Source organism: Tenrec ecaudatus, chromosome 1 (genome assembly GCF_050624435.1).
Source record: "Tenrec ecaudatus isolate mTenEca1 chromosome 1, mTenEca1.hap1, whole genome shotgun sequence".
Classification (NCBI taxonomy): domain Eukaryota; kingdom Metazoa; phylum Chordata; class Mammalia; order Afrosoricida; family Tenrecidae; genus Tenrec; species Tenrec ecaudatus.
Window position 1 is genome coordinate 77298203 of NC_134530.1, and position 27876 is coordinate 77326078.

Sequence of the window (27876 nt, forward strand, 5' to 3'; positions counted from 1 at the left end):
CCTCCGGGGTTCGTTTTGGGATGGAGTTAGTTTAAAGGTGCAGATCCCGTAAGAGGCAAAAGATGCGGGAGTTACCCTGAAGCGCAAGTTCTTTCCAGCGGATTCGGAAAGCCGGGGTCCCGCGACCGAGGGCGAAAGGTCGGCTGAGCCGGGGGCGGGGGTGCAGACGCGAGGGAACCGTTGCTGGGTCCGTCACTTGGCATCACTACACTTTATAGTCAAAAGGCAAGTCTTTGATCCGGGACAGCTACTTCACGCCACTGAGGGGTTACCCACTTCTCCAATAATACACACCGAAGCAGTTGATGTCACTCTGTGGTTCCTGCTCCGGACTCCGGGGAGACCGGGCGCGTATGCTCTCCGGTGCAGGAACTCACGTCTTGCTGGAATGTTCCTAAGTGCCACGGAAAAATCACTGTACCTAATTTATTCTTCCTCGTAAACGTAATTCTTCCACCTAAAAATGATGCAACCCGCGGATGCAAGCGTTGAGAAAACCGAACTTGGGACTGACCTGGATGAACCAAGGCTTCAGTCACTGCAGACATTACATGGAAAATATCTTCTCGTTAAACCTGTGTTTCTGTTGTTTTAAAATTCTACGCGGGTTGAGCTATTTCTGCTCACTTTTTCTTTCCTTTACTTCATAGAAACCATGCCGAAATTGGGGCACAGTTCCTAACAGTGCGGATTTTTTAAATATTTGAAAGCGACTGGACAAAAAGTACAAATCCAAACAAAAGTATTCTAGCCCTTTTATTTAGGCTCCTTGGTTTGTAGGGAACCTTGGTGACCCAGTGATTAAAGCACTGGATTTCGAATCCAAAGGTACGAGGTTCGAACTCATCAGCCTCAATACAGGAGGGGGAAATAATTGTGACCAGCCTTGGAGCTTCCATGGGTGCAGTTCTCTGTCTCATAGGGTCTCTGCGAGTCAGAATTCCTCCAAGGCAGTGGTTTCTCCAATCTTTACAGCTTGTAGTTAGGGAACACAATGGAACGCACCGGAGACTGCAAGCTCCAGGATGCAGCGCGGCCACTTGCACCTGCTGCCATTCTATTGGGAGGCGCACAGCATGCTGGGCATTGTAGTTCACGTGCAGACTCCCCGATAGGCCTCTCTGCTGTGGGAGAGGTGGAGCCGGCGGCATCACGTGGACTTTGCTCCCGCCGCCTTCGTCTTTCTCTGTCTCCACTAAGGCAGCCATCTTGCTCTTGCCGCGTGCTGGTGTTTGAGGACCCTCCCTGCTTCAGGTGAGACCCTCGGCGGTCCCGCCACTCCACGGCCATGGGCCGCTGTGCACGGTCTCCCCCCGCCCTCCTTTTCCGACACCCGCCAACCGCTCGGGCTGCCACTTCCGTCGTGGCGCGCCAAGGGGGGGCGGAGGCGGCTGGCTTGGCCTGTAGGTTACCGGCGGCGCAGCTGGGGGTCGGCACCTGGGGAAGGTCCCCGGCACCACCGCCTCTCCCATTGCGGGCCAGCGCGGTAGCCGTCCAGAGACTGTCCCAAGGAGGCGAGTGGTCCCCCTGCCCCGCTGCCCGTCCTTATTCGCAACAATACCCCGAGCTGGTACAGCCCATCCCTTGCCGTCTCATTTGATCTTCCCAGTTCGTTAGGGTCAACTGGGAAACTGAGGCTAGCACCCCTCTGCACCCCCAAGCACTTGGGACCGAACTTTGTTGCAGCGCCCGTCACCTTGTCACGGCACTGTTTACAAGTCCGCCTTTCTCTTCCGAGCCTTCTCCCCGCCCAGCTTTATCGCTTAATCAACTGCCTGATATCTGGGAATAGACGATGGACTCATGGCCCGGTGTCATGCGTGAATGGCCGTTTCAACTTTGGTTCCCACATTGTTTCACTGTATACTATTGCTGTCTCCGAAAGTGGTAACAATAGTTACCAATCCTTTGAGACGTACACTCTGCTTGATCCTTTAGCCTTTCCCCATAAAACAGCCCTGTGCAGGATGGCCTCTTACTGCTTTTCTAAAACAAGTTTTAGAAACTTTAGGAGGAAAACAAGTTTAAAGAAGTCAACTAACTTCCCAGCAGGTTAAAGAATAGATGTACAAGGTGGAACCCTGATCCTTCTGAAACTTAAAGCCTCTCCAAACGCCACAGAATAGAGAAAGGGAACTAAAAAGGCTGAAATCATCTTCTAGTAAACATGTTTGGGAAAGTGGCTGCCACACTTTTGGGAACGTAGGAATGCAATAAATATTGATGATTCACACCCTGGGGGAAATGGATAAAAGGTCCGGGAATTCTCAAGAATTCACTAATCATGTGCCTTAGGAAATTACCTTCCCCCTTCAGAGACCCTCTTTCCTTTCCCTATGTAATAGAAATAAGGGACAGGGGTGGGCTCCTATTAGTCTGTAATTTATATGCTGCTACTACCAGCAAGTCTTTTCAATGACCTCTCATTTAACACAAGGATGTGGGGCATAGTCAAGGTTGATTGGGGAGGAGGAAACGAAAAACAGCTGCTCTTTGAGGTCTGCTCCATGTTCTGAGCTTGCTATCTCTGGACAGGATCCAGTCTTCTTAGTCTTGAGCCTTACACACCCCGACCAGCTAGCTAGTAGACAAAGGAGCGCTCTTCTTTCTTTCTTATCTCCTGGAGATCCCCAACCTCCCCTCAATGCAATTTCTCTAAGTTAGTCTTGGGAGCAAGGATTCTTCATTCTGTTATCCTGACTGCCCAGCGTAGAATCTGACCTTTCTTTGTCCACATAGATGAAAGAATTAATTTTATTCTTTTGTTTCCTGTAAGTCTGGACTCTTTTTTACTTGATTTTCCAACTCCATCCCTTGGGAATTGGTACTTCCAAATGACAACAAAAAATTTAAAAAGTCTGTCTAATTATGATAACTTTTAACTCAGCTCCTTTTTTGAGGGGTGGGGGCAAGGAATTCCTTAGGCTTTTTGTTACTCAGCTATACCTTTGTGGCCACATTCCTTTGAGAAAAGTGAATCTTGATGTTCTGTGTCTGTTTGAGTATAAAGATAGGAATTTATGGCAGCAGGTTTCTTGGCAGAACTGAGCTTGGCACAGCTAAGACTTCTGGGTTTGCACAGTACTCACATGTGTGTCTAAAAAGAGTGTTTTTAGCTCCTTGAGTACTTAGATAGAGTGCTGAACATTGAAGAGTCATAAATTCTAAATATTATTTGAGATGTAAACTTTGGCCTTAAAGAGGAATAAGAATCAAATACACATGTATGTAGCTTTGTGCCTAAGTACAGTTATCACAGTTCAAACTGGTTAGTAATCATACTATCTTTCCTTCTGTCTGTTTCAATCCTTCAAGTGAAGTAAGCCATCTGTCTGCCGACCCCAAAGGGACTGTTAGCAAACTAGCTGTTGGTTTGCTTGCTCTTTTGCATCTCAGACCAGAGAGCACAAACTCACTGCCACCCAGTCAATGCTGACTCAGAGTGACCTCCCTTGGCGGTTTCCAAGCACCCAGTCTTTCTCCTGTGGAGGAGGTGATGGTGGTTTCAAACTGCCGAAGGTGCTGGTTGCAGCCCAATGCTGAGCCACCACACTGCCAGGGCACCCATGTGGGAGAAAGGCAAGCTTTCAACTCCAGTAAAGTAAGACTCAGAAACCCACACGGGCAGTTCTCCACACGGGCAGTTCTACCCTGCCCTTTAGGGACACTGAGTCAGAATTGACACGATGGCAGTGTATTTGGGATTTGGGGGGGCACCTCAGTAATCCTCTGTTGATCTGCAACAAGTAAAAGAAGACTTTTATCTCTGACTTTTATTTGTTTGTATTGTGTGGAATGTTATGACCCATTATAAACTTAGGAACATTTTGTCTTAGTCTAGTCGGACTATCATTAACCTTACTAGGTTTTATTTTTGCATTCCCTGCCCCAGAATTTAGTGTTTTGTAGCAGAGATGCATTTATCAAATTGTGTGATGAATTATTTTGCCCTATATCTTGAGGAGAATGACATATTTGTGAAAGATGTTGAATGAACTCTGTAGAGTACTACAGAATCACTGAATGGCTGGAAGTCTGGTTCTCTTTCCCTAGTAACATACGACCTGACTTTGAATAGAAGATGGTGACTACCTTAGAACTTGACAGCTAGGCTAATTATTGAAATTCTTTGCCCAACTTTTTTTCCCTTCCTGTTCATGGTTTATAAGAAATATAGAAGGTTATTTTGAAGGGGAAAAAATCCACTTGAAGGTTTTGTTAATGACATCTGATAACAGTTCTCTTCTGTAAAAATATTGTGGTGGGGGTGGGGGAGGGTAAGAACTAGTTTCCCAACAGAGATTTCATAATTGGTTTGGCTTTACTGAATGCCAAAGTACTGAGTCGTGTTTTTAAGGAAAGATCTTCAAGTAGGTGAATTTGAATCCCACTCTACTGTCTATATATATATATACACTCCTTTCATAGTATTCTCAATTTTGTCCTTTCACAATCTGGTTTATGTAGCTAAAACAAGTATATAGACAGCAGTAATATGATTGTGGTGATGCATGTGGCAAGCTCAAAAAGAATATTAAAAACCCTGAAGGTTCTAGTCACATAAAAAGTTACTTTATTTTGCCTAAAGCAGTGACTTTAACAAATCTATTTTTCCCCTCCTAGATTTACCATCAGCATGAATCAAGAAAAGTTAGCCAAACTTCAGGCTCAGGTCCGGATAGGGGGCAAGGTGAGTGTGTCATAAGAAAAACTGATAGCGGGATGTATGATTACCAGATAGTAAATTATTTTGGATTTGTGGTTGTTGAAAATCTAAGATGTTCAATAATCAAGACAACCTACATTCCAATTTGAAAATAATTTGTCTAGGTCTAAAATACAGAGTCAAAAACTTCTAATGGATGGTACGATGGAAATGGCCACCTTTTAATCCCAATTCCTAATATCTGATGTGTGACGAGCAATTTTCTTGACTTCATAAAGCATCCATTTTCTCATCTGAAATGGAACTAATTCTATGTTGGATGCTTCTAAAGATTTAGTGACGTCTATATACATTTTAGGAGGCCGTAAATCTTTACAGAAGCATATACCCTCAGCTTTCTCCCACTGGTAGGTTTGAACCTCTGGCCTTTAGTTAGCAGCCCACTTACCCAGCAGCACCACCAGGCCTCCTAAAGATTAAAGTAGTAGTTACAAAATACCTAGCATGGTATCTGGTCAAATGAGAAGCTTAATAAGTAATAGCTGCTATTATGCATAGTTTTGTGCTCAGCTGCTAACCACCAGGTTGGGGTTTAAATTTACCCAGAGGCAGCTCAGAAGAACGAACATTCAGCCATTGAAAAACCTATGCAGAACTAAGAGACGGTGGGGTTAGTTGTCTTGAATTGGAATGGACTCAACAACTGATTTATTATGTTAGCTTCCCCTGCAGAGCATACCAAATGTTAATACTACTTCATCTTGACTGGATATACACCCATTACATCATACACATGCACCTCTTACATCTGCAAAGTTTCCAAAAGATTTTACTATAAATGCTTAAGTTGATTGCACATTTTTTATTGCTAGGACCTTCAAGTTCTTCCCTAGTACCTATTCTGTGTAGGTAAATATGTTGAAACATCATACAGTTTCTAAGGAAGAGCTAATTTAGAGCATCTGCGTCCATGATTCCTTTCAGCTTTGGCACCAGCTTCAAGGAGCTAATTCTATTTGTGTATCTGCTCAGTACAATCTAGGGAAAATGAGAACAGTACTTCAGATTTGGGACTAGGGAATGCAGGACACTGCTTTATGTAGCTGCCTCACTGTGCCATTTGCTTTGATAATAACTGAACCTCCTGGATTCAGGAATGGAATGAGGGAAGAAATGAGTAGTACTTTCTACTTCTTTCATGGTGATATAATTTTATGACTTTGGAGTCATTAGTCGGGTAAACATGTAAGCCCTAGTTGCTTAGTGGTTACGCATTGGGCTGCTAATTGCAAGGTCGGCAGTTCGAAACCACCAGGTACTCTGTGGGAGAAAGAAGAGGCTTTCTACTCCCACAAAGAGTTACAGTCTTGGGAACCCACAGGGGCAGTTCTACCTCGTCCTGTAGGGTTGCTGTGAGATGAAATGAATAACCAAAATGACCATATTGCAGTAGCAAGTATAATGTAATATGCCAAAGCAAAAATTAGGGATGTTGGAGAACCACAGAATAGAAAGAGCTTGATGCAGCATATTGCTGTTAAAGATTTTAAACAGATGGCTGGGGCATTCATTCATTTAACTACCATTTCTTGAGGACCTACAATGCGCCAGCCACATAGCTTATAAATATGAATTTTCCTACTCAGCTTGAGAATGGGAGGCCTGCTCATACTTATAATACAGTACATGTTAAAATGAAAGAAGTAAGGTGGGGCCCTTGAGTAGTAGAGATGAGTCGACAAAAGAAGTCATAACAGCTAAAGTTTTGAAAGGCTAAGTAAGTTATCTCTAGGCAGGTTGAGGATAGTAGGAGACAAGGGGAAGAGAAGTGTCAGTTCCACAAGTGCAAAGGCACCTCATGAGATAGAGTGGCTCTTAAATAGAATTACTTGTTTCAGTTTGGGACAGGCTAAGTTTAGATTAATGGAAATATCACTGGACCAGATAATTTGGAGTTAAGTCATGGAGAGGTTTACAGACCATATGAAGAAATTTGGAATGTATCTGCTTGGAAATGAGCAAGTAGTGAACGATTAGGGGTGAAGTGACAGTCATTTTAGAAAGGGGGCTGCTGGCGGTGTGGAAAATGGAAGTTGGGAAGAAAGGAAACCAATCCAGAAACTGCTGTAGTTCTATGGGATATATATTTAGGTGTTGGAATTGACTCAGTGGCTGATAGAAATTAGAGGTAGGAAGAAGAGAGGCGAATCAGGGATAATCACCAGATTTGTTTTATAAAACTCATTTTTGGGGGGCTCTTACAGTTCTTTTTTTTAATAAATTATTTTATTGGGGCTCATACAACTCTTATCACAATCCATACATACACCTATTGAGTAAAGCACATTCGTATATTTATTACCCTCATTCTTAAAATTCACCTTCCACTTGGGTTCCTGGGACCAAGTTTTCCTTTTGTTCCCTCCCCCCCCTCCCCACTAACCCCTCCCTCATGAACCCTTAATTTAGAAATCATCATTTTATCTTATCTTACACTGCGGGGCGTCTCCCCTCACCCACCTTCCTGTTGCCCATCCCCCAGAGAGGAGGTTACATGTAGATCCCCGAGATCAGTTCTCCCTTTCTACACCCCCTTCCCTCCCCGTGTCGCCACTCTCACCGCTGTCTTACAGTTCTTAGAACACTCCATACATCAATTGTATCAAGCATATTTATACATATGTTGCCATCATTTCCGAAACATTTTCTACTTGAGCCTTGGTATAAGCTCCTCTTTTTTTCCTCCCTTCCCTCCCCACACTCAGGTATCCTTGATCAAGTATATATTGTTATTGTTATTTCATATCTTATACTGTCCATTGTCTCTCTTCACCCACATTTCTGTTTTAGAGACTGAATGTAGTGCCACCAGGTATAAAACTTGGGATCAAAACGACAGATAGGTTGGTAGACTGATAAACTTTTAGACCTTTGACTTTGAGGTTCCTAAAGATCAGTTGAGTTTAGATATTCGAGCAATTGAGCTATCTCTGAGTCGAAAACATTCACAAATAAATGACCATCTGTGTGAGAAGTTGCGGTTCCATCCTCAGCAACCTGCATCTGGTCCTAACCTCTGTTGATGATGCAGCAACTCACAAAGCTGTCATCCACGCCTGCCAGAGATGTTGAGACTGAAGCCCCTGCCTCCACTCCGTTAGGCTGATTTACTTTCTGGAAGCCACCTAGAGATTGAACTCTATTTAACCTTTAGGCTTGGGCTGCTTCAAAATGGAGTATTTCAGCTCTGCTTTCAGTTACATTTGTGTAAACTAGCAAGTTCCTGGATCGTTTTAAATAGTTTTCCAATGGGGAAATGCATTTAGAGTGTCAAAGCATATATGCTTGTAAATTAACCTCAGTAGACAGGCTCCTATTCTACTTTCTCAGGTAAGTGTAAGCATCATCTCAGGTGCTTTTCTTCATACTTCATTTTCAGGGACTGTTGGCACCTCTCAGAATCAGACCACTCACCCTCTCCACTGTCACAACCCTCGTCTCTTACCAGGACTTAAGTAGGCTCCTGACTGCTCTTCTTGTGATCCATTTTCCACTCAGCAACCACAGTCATTTTTTCAAAACCGTAACTCAAAGATGTTTTTTTTAAAAACGTGTTCAAAGTCACCACTCCTCTGATGGAAACCTTCCAAGGCTTCTTACTGCACTTAGAATAACATCTAACCCTGCCCACTGCATTCTAGGCCCATGTGATCCGGAGCCACCTGTCCCTGAGTTCATTGTCCGCTTCTCCCCTTGTTCATTTTGTTCTACCCATATTGCTTTGCTTTTTCATTTGCATTCCTTCTACTTGGATCACTCTGCCCTAGGTCTTTTCTTGGGTCTCAGCTCCTAAGTTATCCCTTCATAGAGGTCTTCCATGGGCATTCCCATCAAGTAGCATTTTGTCCCCACCCAAGTGCACAGCACTGTGCTGATGTGGCTTTGTGGGGTTATTTATTTTTCCTTATTAGCCCTTATATTTTAAATTCACTCATTTGTTTGTATATTTATTGACTTTCCTCCCACTATAATATATACTTCTTGAAGCTACTTTGAAGAACTTGACCTTTTTCATTCCTGGATTTTCAGAGTCTAAAGCTTTCACAGAGATATATAACGTGCTTGGCTGCTAACCAAATGATTGGCAGTTCAAACCCACCAGCCTCTTGGGAGAGAAAGATGGGATCTTCTGATATAAAGTAAACAGTTTGGAAACCCTATGGGGTAGTTCTAGTCTGCCCTTTAGAGTCACTTTGAGTTAGAATTGACTCTCTGACAGCGCATTTATTTGGTTTAGCTTTTTAGTATTAAAAAATATCCTTTATCCTGTTGGAAAATTGTCTGTAACTTAAAACAAGTACTTAATTGACTTGAAGTTACCAATTATTTGTTATTAGCAAACACTATTGAAACAAAAAGGGGTGTTGAAATGATAAAGGCTGGATATTGGGTAAGAAATGGCTAGAATTGACCATGAAAAGTCCAGATTAGGCCAACATTCACAACTCTGGCGGTCTTATTAATTGTTACTATTTAGTCAGCAGTTTCCTGTGTGGGTTTCTGTTTGGTGATTGTGGTAGATGGGAAGACATGTGATTGCAGTGTGCTGGATGCTGGGCTTGCTAACATACTTATCTGCTTACTTTTCAGGGTACAGCTCGCAGAAAGAAGAAGGTGGTACATAGAACAGCTACAGCTGATGACAAAAAGCTTCAGAGTTCTCTTAAAAAATTGGCTGTGAATAATATAGCTGGTATTGAAGAGGTATGAGCACTGTGCAAATTGTTAAATTATGTGGGCAAATAGTACATTCATAAATATCTAGACTTTTCAAATATATTGGGTTAGAATAATCTTTTATATTGTTGATCAGATGTCTTTGAAGGACCTCAGCTGTTGATATTGCTTTTTGTATAAAATAAATGTTTGTTAGAAAGGATTTCAATACATAGTTGTTTTTATCATACTTTTTAGACTGAAGATATGTGCATAATGACAAAATTATATAATTGTTCTTAAGTTTTGATGCAAAGTAAGATTTTTTTTCTAAGAGAAATTAGCCCAGAGACCTTCTTGGGTAAGTTGACTTATTTCCGCTAAAGAGCACCTTTTATTCTCTAACTCCTTTTAATAATTACCTTAGGTGGAGGCTTTAATATAACTTGACATGAATTGGCTTTCTTTCTGGACCTCTTTCAAAAATTACAGGCTAATTTTATTCTTTTAGAAAGTAAGCCATTTATTAGATTTTGATGATAACCACTTGTTTGCAAATATTAGAATAAAAATTGATATTTCAAAGGATATGAAGAAGTTATAGTGACATCAATTACTTAGCATATGTTATCTCCACCTCTATTTGGTAATTTGTTACTCATTTTAAATAATTACCAGTCCTTAAATTTCATTACCATAAGTCAGATTTAATGATTTCATTTACTGTGTGTGATCTCACATCAGAGTTTTTAATAGATGATTAATACAATGTACTACAAAGCATGAATTAGAAGTAATGCAAATCTCTAATAAAGGGAATCTCTAATAAGGAAATACCACAGAGAAAGCACTTACTCATCTATACCAGGAAATTTGGAAGACAGCTACTTGGCCAATTGACTGGAGGGGATCCATATTTGTGCCCATTCCAAAGAACGATGACCCAGCAGAATGCTCAAACTATAGAATGATATCATTGATATCACACACAGTAAAAGCTTGCTTAAGATCATCCAACAACGGTTGCAGCAATACACTTCCAAGGAGCTGCCAGAAGTTCAGGCCAGATTCAGAAGAGGATGTGGGACAAGGGACATCATTACTAATCTCAGATGGTTCTTGGCTCAAAGCAGAGAATACCAGAGAGATGTTTACTTGTGTTTCATTGACTATGCCAAGGCATTCAATTGTGTGCACCATAAGAGAAGAAAAGGAATTCCAGAACATTTCTTTGTATCCATTTGGAACTTGCAGCTGTGTGAACAGAGCAAGGGAATACATCATGGTTTAAAATCAGGAAAGGTGTGCGTCAGGGTTGTCGCCCCTCACCATATTTGTTTATATGCTGAGCAAATCATCAGAGAAGCTGGATTATGTGAAGAAGAATGTGGCATCATGATTGGAGGAAGGTTTATAAACAACCTGTGATCCACAGATGGTACAACCTCACTTGCTGAAAGTGAGCAGGAATTGAAACACTTGATGAAAAGCAAGGGTTACAGGCTTCAGTATGGATTACAACTCTGTGTAAGAAAGACCAAAATCCTCATAACTGAACCAGTAGCTAACATTATAAATAATGAAAGGTTGAAGTTTTCAAAGATTTTGCCTTGCTTGGGTCCATAATCAATGCTTTTGGAAGCAGCAGTTAAGAGATCAAAGGATGTATTGCATTAGGTAAATCTGCTGCACAGACCTCTGTAGAGTATTGAACAGCAAGGATGTTAATTAGAGGACTAAAGTGTGCCTGACCCAAGCCATGATATTCTCCACTACAGCATATGCATGTGAACATTGGATGTCAAAAAAGAATAATGCATGCATTTGAATTGTGGTGCTGGAAAAGAATATTGAAAGTACCATGGACTACTAAAAGGACAAACCAATGTGTATTAGAAGAAGTAAGGCTGGAGTGGTCCTTAGAGGCAAAGATGGCAAAACTTTATCTTACAATGGGGGTGGCCCCCCAAAAAATGGAATTTTTTTTTGCCCAAAATCTATGTATTTAAGTTTTTTAGAAAACAACCTTATCACTTTCAAAGTACTCTCCATTACACTTAATACAATTGTCAAATATGTGATTCCATTCTTGGAAACATTTTTCAAACTCATCTGTTTGGATGACTGATAGCACCTCCCTCATTTTTTTCTTCCCCTTTTCCATGTCATCAAATCACTGTCCATTTTTATGTCCCTCTTCCTTCATGGAAACAAAAAGAAGTCTCAGAGTGAGGACAGGTGAGTAAGGTGCATGGGGCAAGAGAAGCATGCTGTTTTTTCCCCAAAACTGGTGCACTGAAAATGCTACAAAACCAGTCCCCCATCTGCCACAAATCAGGCTTTTTTGGCCACACAGTTACACAATCTTTTCAGAACCTCTAAATAGAAAGCTTGATTAACAGTCTGATCTGGTGGAACAAACTCCAAATGTACTATGAGTTGACATTTTCATCCATTCAGGAACTTGATGGAAGCCCAGAACGGGGTTTGTCATCATTTGAAGTTTCACCTTTTTTTAAATGAGAAAAGCACTCATACACTTGTGTTTTTCCTATAGCGCTGCCTTGTAAGCTGCGTTTAACATCACAACAGTTCCGGTGGCATTTTTCCTAGCAGGAAACAAAATTTCACAACTGCACAATGTTCTCTTAAATTGGTTATCACAAAAAATGAGATTCAAGTGAAAATGCTTTTACAAAAAAATTTACCTTCCCAGGCAACGCCACTAGGTGCACTAACTCAGAGTGAGTTTCTGGATGCTTGCTTAGAGAGAAAAATGCGTACTATGAAAACTCAGCTCTAAGCGCAAACCCAGGTTTTGGGGGGTATCCCCTCAATATACTTCAGACATGTCAGGAGAGGCCAGTCCCTGGAGAAGGACATCATGTTTGGTATAGTGGAAGGGCAGTGAAAAGGAGGAAGGCCCTCAATGCGATGGACTGACACCATGGCTGCATCAACGTGCTCAGCTCAGGCACAAGAACAATGGTGAGGATGGTGCAGACCGTGCAGTGTTTTGTTCTGTTGAGCGTAGGGTCGCTATGGGTTGGAGCCAACTCGATGCCACCTAACAACATAACAAGAATGCAATATGCTGCAAAGCATGAAGTAGAAATAATGCAAAGTTGGGGATCACCAATAAATAGAGCGTTCTCCCCCCCGCAAAAAGGCAAGGAACTGGCAGAGTGATGCAAATCCCTTCCACCCTGGGTAGATGAATAAACAAGTTAACATATCATGTAAAGCTGCTTTGTAGTTTCAAAATCATTGTATATTCACCAATATACATTGAAATCCATTACTAAGTTTGTCTTTAAATCATGTTTGTACATGCCATGACAGTTACAGTTCATATATCAGTCAAATGTTTGTCATAGTACCTAGTGAACCTTTCTAGGCATACAATTGGATGAAACATTTCCAGATAAAACTTAGATTTTCATTCACAAGTCTTAAAATTAACCGTTTTATGGACATTATTTTTTTGGTAAGATTTAGTGAAAGTTTTTGTATATCATCATTGACCTAAAATAATTTTCAGAGAGATTAATCTGGGTTAGATTTATTTTTTAAGCAGACAATATTGGTCTTTCAAGCCTCTTAACAATCCAAAACTTGGTAAAAAGGAACAGGTTGTAGTAATAATTGGACATGAACTCTGAAAACAATAAACTAGCTTGTAAGTATTTAGGCAAGTTGCCCGCCTTTCTGTTTTCCTGCTCCCTGTCCCCTCTCCATCAGCCTTGGCACTACTGATATTTGAACTGAGTAATTGTTATGGGAGCTGCCCGTTCACACTGTAGGATGTTCAGCAGCATCCTGGCCTCTTGACACAAGGTGCCAGAAGTGTCCCCACAGTCATTGCAATAAAAAATGTCTTCAGGGAATCATCAGAGATCCCCTGGAGGCAAAACCATCCTTGCTTGAGAATCACTGGAGTTCCTGGGTGTTGGCATAGTTAACAGACTTGATTGCTAACCAAAACGGAGTTTTAAGTCCACTCGTAGGGGCCTTGGAAGAAAGACCTGGCAATCTACTTCTCTTCCCCATCAACCATTAAAAAGCCTGTGGGACACAGCTTTCTCTGACACACACGGCCCTGCCGTGATAGTGGCAATTGGTTGATTTTTTTTTAAGAACCACTGTTTTAGGAAAAGAAATTTTTCATGTAATTAGTTACATTATAAAATATTAATGTAATATTTCCAAGGGACATATTGATGTAATATGTCCTTTTTGTCTTAAATTTTTGTTTTGGTTCGCATGAAAGAGCTTTATGGATTTCAAAAACCTTCTAGTGAGGGGAGGAAGGGGAAAAATGAGCTGATAGCAAGGGCTCAGGTAGAAAGACAGTGCTTTGAAAACGATGATGGCAACAAATGTGCTTAACACGATGGATGGATGGATGGATGGATGGATGGATGGATGGATGGATGGATGGATGGATGGATGGATTGTGATGAGTTGTAGGAGGCCCCAATAAAATGATTTTTTAAAAAAAACCTTCTAGTGAGAGGTGGCATGAATTTTATGCATATTTGATATTGAAATACCAAACAAGTCTGTAATTTTTGAGCCTTTCAGAATGCAGAACTCACTGTAATGCATTGCTGAGGTCACAATATTGTGAAATTGTCTAAATCAAATACTAATGACACACAAAACCAAATCCACCACTACCAAGTCAATTCCAACGTTCAGTGACACTGTAGGACAGAGGCAGACTTCTCTAAGGGTGGACATCTGCAGGAACAGGCTGCCACCTCTTTCTCCCAAGAGCAGCGCTAGTCAGTTTTACCGACTACCTATTCCATGCCAAGAATTGGGCAGAGGGCTTGCTAAACACTGGCACATTAGATGTTATTCATGGTTTCTATCCTTTGGAGCTAGCAATCTAGTGAGAAAATTAACAGTAGACAACTAACGAATAAATATGTCTTAGTCCATTTTGGCATCACAGTATCCCATTGAGTTGGTTGCTATGGTTACAGATGGACCTGAGACTTGAAAGCTAGAGCTGCCAAAGACCACAGAGCTAATAAGTATTGGATCCCAGATTTGAACTAATGTGTATAAAAACGAGAGTCCATGCTGTGCACGTGTTTATTCTGCCTTTGGTCCTTTCAGTTATAATTTCTTATACCCAGGCTTGGCCTCTTTCTCTTCCACTCTCTCAAAAAGGACAGTTTAAGAGGTATACCTGCCTTGTGTACTATTTACTAAACCATCCCCCAGCGGTGAAGTGGGTTAAGTGTTGGGCCTCTAGCAACGAGCCAGCAATTCAAATGTCCCAACCGGTAGGATTCCTGTGGATCGAAACCAACTCAACGCCAGTGAGTACCTAGCTGCGCAGAATTCATTGTGCCGTTGTGGGGGTAGGAAATCTCCAGCAGTATTTTCAAGGACACTGCTGATGTTCTCCTCTTTTAAGTCTTCCTACAGGACTGATTTCCTCCCAGAAGTCTTCCTGGTAGTCCACAGGCACAACGCCCCATATTTACATTTTTCTCCCCAGGATTTGTTTGTTTTTACAACTTTTTTTTGTGAACTTGATAGGGGTTTACATATCAGATCATGGTTTTTGTATTTAATAATTTATCAACAATCCCAAAACCACCAGCCCACTCCTTGGGAGAAAGATGAGGCGTGCTTTCCTGTAAAGATTCAAAGCCTCTGAAACCTACATGGACAGTTCTCTGTCCTATAGGGTTGTGATGGCAGTGAGTTTGATTTGGGTATATAGGTCCTTAGGTATGTGTACATATTGTCGCTGTGTGTGTGTGCGTGTGAATTTGCTTGCTTTTTTCTACCTTAATAGATTAGCTGTTGAAGAAAATATATATAATTAGCAATTGTAGGTAATAACTGCACAATTTCAAAATAATTGAACCAAAAATGGAGGGGCATTTTATTTTTTTCTCCTTCCCTCTTTCTTAAATTGATTCCTTGAGAACCAAGATAAAACCTATAATTTATGTTGCCTTTTACAATCTAAAATAATTTTAAGGGATATCTAGTACTATATATTACCTGGTTTTCTCAAACACTACATTTTGTGTTATATTTAAGATATAATTTTAAAAATATAATTGACTTGTTTAATGACAGGATACATAATTTTGATTTGAAATAATTTCTTGGGAAATAAAATACATGACTGCTGTAAATGTATACTTGTAATCATACCAGTTTTCAGATACACAGAAATATGAAAACAGTAAATTATTGTTATTTGCAGTTGTTAAATTCTGCAAGGATGCTGTGAGCATTGATTAATGAATACTGAGTCCCTTTTTTCTGGAGAATATTTTAGATTAGGTTCCTGCCAGCCTCAGCCTCAGAGGGTCACATTTTCATCAACCAATTAACTCATTCATTACCTTGTTTTATATGTTTTGTTTATAGGCATTTTCTTTAACATACATTATTCATTACTGTTGAACTCACATCACACCATATAACTCTAGCCTGAATGAAGGTTATCTAATACATGGATTTTCCCTATAAGGCTTACCACAGACAGCCTGCTGCTTAGGAACACTAGACATTTGGGGCACATTGTAAACAGTTAAGATCACCAACAAAAACAAAATACGTCACTAAACACACCACCAAAAAGGACATTTGTTTACATTATGAGTAAACTAAAAGTTTGGATGTTGACTTGTTTTATCTCAACTGGGGACATGTACATGGGACTCTTTATTTTTGCCTCAGTTACCATACTGATTTTGAGGTTACAAGTAAATTTTAGAAAGTAGGTAAATGGTAATTAGAATCCTCTATATAATGAAGATTGAAAAGGAGAATTGTTTGGACAAACTTCTCTGGTCTTTGATATATTCATTAATTTAATCAGTTATCATAAATAGATATCTTTTACATGTTACTAAAGGCAAAGAAATCTAAAGTTTCTAGGTGGAAGTGATGGGAGATGGAGGTGTGGGTAGGAAAGGCCACCAGAGACAGTTTTATACAAAGATCAAGTGAAACAACCAGATTGTGGAAGGAAATCTTATCCAATTGCCTACAGTTGGGCTTTGGGTCTGCGCTCTGCACCCCCCTCATTCACAATGATACGTTTTTTTCTTCTGAGTCTTTGATGCCTGATACCTGATCCTTTCGACACCTCATGATCATACAGGCTGGTGTGCTTCTTCCATATGGGCTTTGTTGCTTCTCAGCTACATGGCCACTTGTTTGTCTGCAAGGCTTTAAGACCCCAGATGCTATATCTTTTGATAGCCGCGTACCATCAGCTTTCTTCACCAATGTACCTTATTCTTACCTTGAATAAACAGTTTGATAACTTTTAATAGCTTGTGCCTAAAAAGTTTTATATGACAATATCATTTACTCAATAAGAAGGAAAGTGATAGATGAATATAAAATATTCTGGTTTTGTTTTTCAACTTTTAGTATTTCATTTTCTCTATTCTAAAAGGGTGTTTGACAACCATTAACAAATTAACACCCATGTCCTTGTCCCTTGGATGTGACTAGTCACTCTTGAGGGAGGCGACCCCACCCACAAAAGTGCCAGTTTTCTGCCAGGTGTCACTGCATCCCAGCAGGTAGAAAGGGGATATATATGTGTATGTCATATATATATGACATCCATGTCTGTATCCTGCTTTCGTTGCTTTCTCCATGTGGCCATGTCTGAGAAAGGAATTTTCTGGCCAGCTTTCTTGTGACCAGGGATTGGATTTTGATGGGCAAATAAATGTTTCAGAAAGGAGGATGACGCAGACGGAAACTAAGCACACATTTGTGAAAGTTCAGTTCCAGTCCTGCATTTTTACTTAACCAGCTACTTGTTGTTGAGTAGGTTGCTTACTGAACCAAGAGTTCTTGGAATCAATATTTCTTTTTCTAACTTGGCATCAGTATTTATTCTGCTAACATACGAAGGCTTTGAACTGCAAGACTTGTAAGTTCAACAGAATGGTATGAAGTGGTTTTTTTAAATCATTTTTTGGGGGGCTCATAAAACTCTTATCATAATCCATACATCCATCATTGTCTCAAGCACATTTGTATATTTGCCATCATCGTTCTCAAAGCATTTGCTTTCTACTTGACCCCTTGATATCAGCTCCTCATTTTTCCTTCTTCCTCACGAACCCTTGATAGTTTTAAAATTAGTATTCTTTTTTCATGTCTTACACTGTCTGATGTCTCCCTTTACCCACTTTTCTGTTGTCCGTCCCCCAGGGAGGGGGTTATATGTGATTGGTTCCCCCACCATCCCTTTACCCTCCTGGTAAGTTTTTGCAACAATAATGATTTTAAATATCTTGTAATTTATTGCCTATAAAATCACATCTCATATTCCAATATTTGAAACTATTCACATGTAAGAATTGTAGAATTCCATTTATTAACCATGTGATTTGCTCTTGACTTAGAACAAGCAGTTATCAAATCTATTCTTTCCTCATTTAAAATGATGTGATTCTGAGATAACTCCAGAGTAACACCCCCACTTCGTATCCACCAAGTCACTTCTTTCTCAAGCCCCTCTTTACCCAGCCACTTTAATATTAAAAATTTCTATATAAGCTGTCATCTTCAGAATTGTATCACTGATCTCTTTCTAAAGTTAGTTTAAATTCTTTTGTTTACAACAGCCCAAGTTAACATTGCTTGAATGCTTCTGGTGTGTTGTATGCTTCATAGAACTTTGACTATAGTAGTAAAAGAGAAAAGGAAGTTATGGTGTTTTGTGTGATTAAAATCTTGGAAATTATTTGTGAGGGTTAGTTATAACCTTCCAAGGAATTTATCTTCTCTGTGTTCTAACTCTTGCCAGAAATTTAGAAGCCCTTTTCTCCCCTTTCTTTCTCGTACTGCCTTGTCAGTCTAGTGACCACCTCTGAGGAAGCAAAGCCCAGATCCCCTGACCCTGGACAACACTCAGCAGCTCTGCAGGATTGTGCCGGAGGCAATTTTTGGATGGTGTATGAAATGCATCCAAAGTAGCCAAGAGTTAACTCTCCTGACTTTATATAATAAGCATGTTGCCACCAAGGTAACTTAGCCAGTGGAATCAACCTCACCCTACAGGGTGGAATCATATTATTTATACATTTAATTTATCCAAGTTCACATCTAAACCACTACCACCCCCCAAAAAAAGTGTGCAAATGTGAGTGAAAAGTAGCGATTCAAGTAGCACATGTTCAGCCTTCCGTTTGAGTGAGTCTCAGGCAGTAGGTAAAAGGAAATCTGAAAAGTGCATATTGGTGAAAGATGAGCGGTTTTAAAGGTGTCCTAGTCATATTTCATTGGCCAGACAAGTGGATGGGGAGAGCTACTTTGCCATTTATAAGGATTGAGAAATTACATTTACAAATTTGAGGAACTGACAGAATCCTCTACAGAGGATAAAATGATGATGAGAACAAATTGAAGTTTTGTAAATTCACTAACTACCCAAAGAAGTAAAACATCTGAATGATTAATTTTCTGAGTATTCTTTTTTTTTAAATCATTTTATTGGGACTCATACAACTCTTACCACAATCCACACATACATCAATTGTGTAAAGCACACTTATACATTCGTTGCCCTCATCATTCTCAAAACTTGATTTCCGCTTGGGTTCCTAGATTCAGCTCCTTATTTTCAGTGTTTTCTCTTTACAACCAATCCTCTAATGGGTAATTTCACTAAGAAGCCAGTTAATAATTCCCACTTTTTCCCTATTCGTGAACATAAACTTCCTTCTCACAGTGAGTCTTTGAATTTAAAAAATTTAGATTCTGTAATACAAAAGCTATTTTTAAGCCATTCTAGTAATTTGTGTTATTTAGACCATTTTAATTTGTTGCTACAACTATTTTCCACCTACGGCCACTTTTTATTAGACAATTATGTAACTACCAAGTTTTTTAAAAACGTAATTTGTTTTTAAAGATTATTTTCCTTTTATCAAATATACGAAATAACGTTTTGTTTCTGTGGTCATTCAGGTAAATATGATTAAAGATGATGGGACAGTTATTCACTTCAACAATCCCAAGGTCCAAGCGTCCCTCTCTGCTAACACATTTGCCATTACTGGCCATGCAGAAGCCAAGCCAATCACAGAGATGCTGCCTGGGATATTAAGTCAGCTTGGTGCTGACAGCTTAACAAGTCTTAGGAAATTAGCTGAACAGTTCCCAAGGCAAGGTAGGTATTTCAATTTTATACTTTTTTCTCTGTCTACCTTATTTAAAGAACCAAATATTTTAAATCAGTGTTTCCCAAAATGGCCGGTACCACCTCCAGGGGGGACACTGCAGCATTCCAAGGGTCTGCAAGAACCAGGTACCTTCATTATATCCTGGATTGTGGGCTGCAGAATAACAGTTCTTAATCGCCAGGGGGTTGTTGAGTAATTTTTATTATGAGAAGTGGGTGGTAGGCCAAATAAGTTTGGAGAACTGCTTTAAATGCTGAAAGCATTTTGTTTGTTATTTTTGTAAAATTCTTGTATGCATGACAATTTTAAATTTCTGTAGATATGGAATGTAGTATATAAAATTTTTGCATACATTTTGGAAATAATACAAGGGTACATCAAAATGTTTTAGAAAAATGGAATTAAGAGATAACAATTTTTCACACCCTTGGAAGCCTTTTTTATACAATATGTTAACCTCATGTAATGAGTTAAATAAAATGCCAAGGTGCCATTAATATGCAGCCCATATAAATTTAATCTGATTTTCACTTCTGATTAGTGACAGAAAATATTACAGAACTATAGTTTTGTTTAGTTTTGTTTATTGTATTATAGATATGACAACCCAAGCTCAGAATTTACAAGACTGTTCTAGTTTCATATGTGTCTTGTGAAAGCCAAAGAGCAAAAGGCCTTGATACTATTTTAGTGTCTATTTTACTTATCTAGATACTTTCTAATATAAAAGAGATGGGAGAAATCTGTAATATTGATTTTTTTGACATGGAGAACAGAATATGACTGCTATAAATTAACTTTAATGACTTTGTGTTTAAACTCATCTGAATGATCCATTTATGTATGTTATTTAGCTTAACATGCACTGCAGTTGCCAATTGTATTTAGTGTATGTGTAATGAAGTTAAAGTTTTATTGATTTTAATATTGTGTAAGCAAAAATATGTGACTGACTTTAGGTTGACAATATTTCACTCTTTCTGAGTAATATGTGAAATTTAGAAGGAATAACATGACAAAAATTCAAGTGTTCTATAAAATTATTCTCAGTGATTAATATTAAAATAAACTTTTATAGTGTTGGATAGCAAAACCCCAAAGCCAGAAGACATTGATGAGGAAGATGATGATGTTCCAGGTAAGTGACATTTTCAGATTTTTAGTATTTTATTTATCACATTTAAATCATATGAGTTTTCCATTGATGGGTGAGTTCTGAATTTAAACTGATGCATATTGATGCAACTAGGAACTAATGAAAAAGAATGAAAGCCCTCTCATGTATCAGAAGTTGGCACGCATATCTCTGACCTGTGTTTATTAAATGGAAATTGTGCTATGATTATAAATTTACATAATTATTACAACCTTTCTGTGAGGATTGTGATTAGCATATGAAAATCCTTTCCAATTTAGTAATTTATATAGATTAATAAAAATAAATTCACATTTTCTTAGGATTACTATTGGAAGCAGATAAGTGAATCATTAGTGAAATCCTACCAGTTCATTTCTGCCTCTTACTCTGTAGTTTTTACATTAATCCCAGTAGAAATGATTTTGTGTTTATTGGGGTTAGAAATTAGGTATCCTATTTACATTTCTTTTTTTTTTTTTACTTTTGTTTTTGTATCATTTGACTCATTTACTTTTTTGTTGTTCTTTTTCTAGATCTCGTAGAAAATTTTGATGAGGCATCAAAGAATGAAGCTAACTAAAATCTTTTCTGGTTTTTGGAAGCTGGCATGGACTAGATTTAACAGATCAGCTATGTGGTTCCAAAGTTTTACAGACACAGAGAACATCACCTGTTAGTAGTTCAGTAATATAAATATTTTGTATATTAATAATGCTGTTTGTTCAGCATTTTTGGTCATTTGATTTGCATTTTGCACTTCCTCCCAGGATCTAATATTTTGGTCAAAATGCGAAGTATCGGTGCAGTTTGAGGGTGTTTTGGGCTTTCGATTCTTGATTATTTTTTGGGTTTTTTGTTTTGTTTCTTTGGTTGGGGAATTTTTAGTGTGTGTGTATGTATGCATGTGGGTATGTATGTGTACAGTGGGGAGCAAATTGGAAACAGTTCTATTTATCCTTCCCCTTGCCCTAGTAGAAATAAAGCAAATCTTTGCATTTGTTAGTTTTTTTTACCCCCCCCAATAATATACAGAATTAGTAAGATGTGAGTATCGTGGACTTCAAACCGGAAGAGATTTTACCATGGAGGTTTGATTTTAATATGCTTTGTAACTTTCATGTTTTTAGGCATTTCTCTGGGTTTAAAATCTCTTGAGATAGTTTACCATCAGCTTCATGCTGGAGTAATGGTAGCAGATCTGTGGTACAGCTACTTAGGTTCACTTATCAAGTCAGACCCAGCGGGATAATACCTTACTAGCTCATTTCCTTCCCAGTTCCCTTTTCCTCTCTAACTGGTGTCCAAAAGGCGGGTCAGCCTTGGGCGATGCTCTTCTGCGTCTTGAGCGTGGCCTGAGGAGGGTGTTCTCCCTCTCGCTGTAAGAGTTTGCTTCCTCATCCTGAGGGGCAGCCACTCTATTCTTACCCTTTGATTTCCTGTGAATTTTACAATTGGGTCGATTTCCAACTGGAATAGCCAGCATGTGCTTGCTAAATAATTGTATGTCAGCCTTACCCTTTATCCTAGCTGTTCTCATAGCAAGCGCAAACATTCCTCTTTCCAGCGAGGTTGAAGTTGAAAATGTCTTTTGAATCAGCAAAAAAAAGGAAACATTGGCCATAGACTCATCCCTCAGCATAAGACGACGGGCAGGTGGGCATTCATTCTGTAAGCTGGTGCTGGCCTCAGGAGGATTTCTTCACCCACTCTCCTGCTCTTGGCCTGAGGCTCTAGGTTGGATCTTACTATTGTAGCTGCTCACAGCACCCCTTCTGCATGCTTAGTGTAATGCTTTGGGGAGAACACTGGGAAAACAGTATTTATTTTTCCACCTCCTTTCAGGCGACTTGGAGGTAAGTTGCATTCCTTCACCCATTTCGCTCTTCTTACCTGACGATAAGAGCTCGCATTTTACTCTTTCAGCGTTAGATAGCCAATAGGTAGGTAAGCCTTTAGAAAATCTTTTGTTTCTAGCCAATCACGAAGCTAACTGGCTTACCCGTGCAGGTGTCAGCTTCCGTTTCAAGCTAGATGTCTTCATTTCATATCTAAAGGGCAACACTAACAACATATCAAGAGATCGTTAGACAAGAAGGAAAAGCTTTTTTGTTTTCCATCAAGACACCTCAATTTATTTTATACATTTGTTCAATTTTTCCTGTTATGTTTTATATAATATTTGGACTTAAGTACAAAATAAAATGACAGTACAAAAGAGGACAATATTTCCTCTTGTGCTTCTCTTGTTGTCTATGAAATTTCTTTCTTTTGTCTTTCCTCCTCACTTCCCAAATTCAACTTCAGTGCACTTAGGATTAGAAATAAAGCTCTTTCACTGTCAGGTCATTAACTACCTGCTCTGCACAGTCAGTTCTTCATTTGCTGGATTGTCCCCAAGGGGCATGCTGTGGAGTAGAGAGAATTAGGGAGGATACTCCAGACGGTTAGGGACATAAAAGAATCAATAGCATATCAATTCAAAAAGAGCATTTAAAATTAGAGAGTTGAGTTCAAGTTTAGGCTCTGGAATAAGTTATGTGACCTTGCAAGGTCACCTAGTTAACTCAGATTCATCAGCAGTCAAATGAACTATTTTCAATGTAAAATTTCTTGTGCAGTTCTGTGACTTTTTTCCCCTCACAATCCTTAAAGGGTGAATTTATCATCATTTAAGATACCTTTGTTTTACCAATAGCCTTCAAACGTTTTGTTCCTGTATCCACTTCTTCCTCCTTTTGCCCATGGACCACATTTTAGCCTACTCTCTTGTAGTAGCTTTGCCAATATTCCTTTCTATACTGTTGACAACAACTCTTATAGGGTAGATCCTCCCTTTTTGTTTTATATAATCATACCTTCATCCATCCCAGAAAAGCAAATTGAGATCCTGATCCAACCAGAGCAGGTAGGTAGGCATAGTGTAAAGAGTTGTGTAGTGCGTTATCTGTTGAGCTATGAACAGCAAGGTCAGCAGTTCAGAACCCCCAGCTGGCTGCCCCACAAGAGAAAGATAAATGTTTTACTTGCATAAAGGTTTATAATCTTGGAAACCCAGAGAGGCAGTTCTACCATGTCCTGTGAGGTCACTATGAGTCAGAATGAACTCAGTGGTGGTGAGTTTTGGGTTGAGCATATAAATATTAATGATACCATTTTAATATAAAGTTAGTTGCCACAGTAACTATATATAGAGTATTTTATAGAGAAATTGTCCTTAATTTCGAGCGATCATTCAAGAAATATATGCAGGAAATTTATTCATGATCTTAATTTTTTGTGGTCTTTTTAGTGTTTGTGAAACTCTTCATTTATTTGGGAGAAGCCCAAATTAAATGGCTGGGACCTTCTATTTGAATATCGTTATTTTACCTATTAAGTAGTAGTTTAAGAATACATCAAGCACTTTAATTTCTTGTAAAATAATTAGTGACTAGAGGGTTCCATTAAATTTAATCCCAAATAAGCCTACCAGGTTTGTATGAGAAAACCTACATATAGGTTTGTATTTGATTTGTTTCCATTACCTCTAAGTATGCTATACCCGTAAACAGACTCATGAGAGAGAGAGTGTGATACAGTGAGAAGAGCGGAGGTTTTGAAATAGAGATCAATTTCACTACCTACCTACCATCCTATAACCTTTTCTGCAGAGATTCTGTACATAATTCCCTGGACCACCATTCCTAATCCAACAAAGCTACTCTACAATACAACTCCAGGGCCATCCTTCAGATCTGTTGTGTTCCATGAGGTACCATTTTGATAGACTACCATGTGAAGTTCAGCCAGACTGTTCCTTGGAAGCAAGGATGACAGGACTTGCTCTCACATTCTTTGAACATGGCAGTGGCGATTAGTCCCTTGCAAAGGGCGGCATGATTCGTAAAGTGGAAGGTCAAAGGAAACGAGGAAGACCCTCTATAACATGGATTAGCAGCACAGTGGCTGCAAGTCGGCACAAACATGATTGTGAGGCTGGTGTGCTGCAGGACCAAGAGATGCTTTGTTCTGTTGTAGACTGGGTTGCTGTGAGTGAGAACCAATTCAGTAGTACCTGACAAAAACCATGAAAATCGTGTTCCTGTGAATATTGTGATGATGGCTTTGCCCTCTCAGCCTCAGTTTCCTCTTCATTAAAATGATGCTTAAAAGTACTACAAGAATAACCATAAAAATGGAAGGTAATTAAAGTATGTTGTCGTTTTCCAAACCCCAGCAGGAAATTTATTCATGATCTTAATAGCCACCATATTTTAACACTGCCGCCATTCTCTTCAAATCTTTGCTCTGTCACCTTGAGCTTGCCTGGATGTTGTGGTAGCTTCCGCTCTCCTATTATACCTGATTGTTCCAAAGCATGCTCTTTGTAGAAGCCAACTACTAACGTTCAAATCTGTGTGCATCACCGACTTAGACTTCCCTACGGTGTCCCATTTTGTTTCATGCTTCCATTCTCTTCCATGTATTTTACTTTTAATATTAAAATGGTTACTAGCCCAGATTTTCAGAATCTTGATGGCAGAAGTTATAACTTTTGCCCCCCAACGTCTAGCATAGTCCCCAATGTGTCTACTCATGACCACAATAACTTAACACTTACTGAATACTAGTATTTAATACAAAATTCTCCCATTGAATTTTCAGACAGTTTAGTGAAGAGGATATGGTAATTCTACTTTTAGAGAGGACCAGAAAGTGATCTCAGGAATTGCCGAAGGCCACACAACTAATTAATTGGTGGGAGAATTGTTTCTAAATTAGCTGTATTTAAGTCCAGACTCAACCTCACCCTGAGTTACTCAACAAGCGTTTATGGAAATGAAATCCATGCATACATGGCCACTCTAGACAACTATTTATTTACCAAACTTAGTGCCATTGAGCTGATGCAGATTCAGAGAACTAATAGAACAGGTTAGAACTGCCCCTGTGGGTTTCCAAGACTCACTTTGTGGGAGCTGGTCTTGACAGGAGTAGGAGTAGAAGGCCTCATTTTTCTCCCTTGGAGCACTGATGGTTTCGAACTGCTGACCTAAGACAGCCCTGCTACCCTCAAAGAATGAGCAGGTGCATTGGTGGTGGTGGTGGGGGGGAACACCTCCTGACTTTTTTTTTTCTTTTTTTTTTTCCTCCTAACTTTTATAGCCCTTTTCTCACCAATGCAGTTTTCAGTTGTCTTAAAACTTCCTAATAACTTCCCGTGATCTTCCTGTGTCCCTGGAGAAAATAAAGAAGATCCAGTTACCATAACCTGAGCTGACCTCGGCCTTGAATTTAACTGGCCTAGTGGTTGCCCACAGATGCTGCTGTTTTGATTGGACTTTTTTTTAAGCATCCTGGTGAGACTTGGTTCAAACCCATTAGCCTCATAAAAAAGATACAGTTGCTCCCACATAGATTTATAGTCTGGGAAACCCTTTGAAAGTATCAAAACAATTCTGTCATGTCTTTAAGGGTCACTAAGTTGGAATCAACTCATTGGTAGTGGTTTAGTCAGACTGAGACAAGTATATTACTGAAAACTTGTCTGTAGCCATCTATTAATCATGGAAAAATGCTTAAATATGTTTTGTTTGGAATAAACCTGTGCATATGAGAACTGAACCCTAATAGCAATATTTTGACTTTATTGTATATTATATACTAAGACAGACATTTGACTAACATTAGCCATAAACTGACTCTTCTGACTTAATGTACAAATTCCATTTAAAGACAGATTTATGAACAGAGATCATTCATAATCCAGAGACTGCCTGTAATTAACAAAAGTCTATAAAGATTATTTGGAAAGTACATTAGATTATTTCTTTTTATTTACTTGACACTTGTTTCTAAGAAAAATGTTGCCACCTTTTAGACATTCTCTGTCAAGGAACAAAACTCTTACATAAAATGACAAAGTATAAGAAGCTCTAAGTCTCTCCACCAAAATGACAATTGAACTGGGGGAAAATGAAAACTTATTTGGAGCTCTGGATCCTGATCCACATAGGACAACCAGCTTCCATCTCCTATTCTCAGCCTCCATGGTGGTGTGGAGAATAGCCACTTAGTAATACCTAGGAAGTTGGCTGTGGTGCCAGGGGCTTGTTTATCAAAGATTGGGAATTGCAGTTTGCACAGTTGGGTCAGTCTGGCAGTACCCTGTGAAAACTGTTGATAATTGCCATGGTTACAATCAACTCAAGAGGCTGTCATCTTCCAGGGGCAGAGCTTACAGAACCAGTACACCTACAGAAATAAGAGTTCAGAAACTTTAGTAAAACACAAACAAACTTGGAATACAAACGTTATTTTAAAAAAACACAACTTTTAAATCCATGAAAATATGACCCATGACTGGAGAAAAAAGCAGTTTGACAGAAACCATTCCTAAGAAAATTCAGACATTGGAATTGCTAGTCAAAGACATCAAAATGACTGTCTTAAACATACACTGTGAGCAGAAACTATATGCAAAGTATTAAAGGAAATTAGAAAAATTATGCATGAACCAAGTGAGAAAGTCAATAGAGATGATAACCAAACAAATTCTGGAGTTCCAAACTACAATAAACAAAATAGAAAAGTTCACTATATTACTTCAACAGCAGACTAGAAAAAGCAAAAGAAAGGATCAGTGAGCTTGACAATACATTTGATTTTTTAAATGCACAAAGCAGAACAAAATTAAATGAGTGGAGCACATCAACAGACACACCAAATGAATCCCAGAAGTAGAAAAGAGAAAGGGACAAAAAATATATATTTGAAGTAAAAGCTGAAACCTTACCAATCTGATGAAGGGACAACAGTATTCACATTTCAACTACCGTATGAACTCGTGTATAAGTTGAGTGTTTCAGTACATCGGGTTGGCTTATACTTGAGTATATATGGTAGTTTAACCAAGATGAACTCAAGAGATCTACATTAAAACTCATGCCAAATTGTTGAAAGCCAAAGACAATCTTGAAGCAAGAGAGAAGTGTACATTATATTCAAGGTATTCTTAATAAAATTAGCTGACTTATCAGAGACCAAAAGGCAGTAGAATAACAGTTAAAACATTAAGACAATCTGTCAATCAAATCTGTATCCAGAAAAGTGATCTTCAAAAATGGAGGATTTACAGTGGGTATCCAAAAGATGAACTACTTGGGAATAAATATAACCAGACC

At 39.2% G+C, this 27876-nt stretch overlaps 1 protein-coding gene across 3 annotated transcripts; it reads left to right on the top strand.

Moving 5' to 3' along the window:
• The first annotated feature begins 25 nt into the window (after positions 1–25).
• On the top strand, positions 26–26475 carry BTF3L4 (basic transcription factor 3 like 4). 3 transcript variants are annotated; one of them, XM_075555917.1, is made up of 6 exons: positions 26–225; positions 4624–4690; positions 9317–9430; positions 19361–19562; positions 20654–20713; positions 21247–26472. In XM_075555917.1, the coding sequence occupies exons 2-6, from the start codon at positions 4637–4639 to the stop codon at positions 21291–21293; spliced, it is 477 nt and encodes a 158-aa protein (XP_075412032.1). In that variant the 5' UTR covers positions 26–225; positions 4624–4636; the 3' UTR covers positions 21294–26472. The 3 variants fall into 3 exon arrangements, with proteins under 3 accessions (XP_075412032.1, XP_075412022.1, XP_075412041.1); XM_075555907.1 differs by lacking the exon at positions 26–225 and adding an exon at positions 1096–1254 and having other exon boundaries at positions 21247–26470; XM_075555926.1 differs by lacking the exons at positions 26–225; positions 4624–4690 and adding an exon at positions 1135–1254 and having other exon boundaries at positions 21247–26475.
• Positions 26476–27876: the final 1401 nt, after the last annotated feature.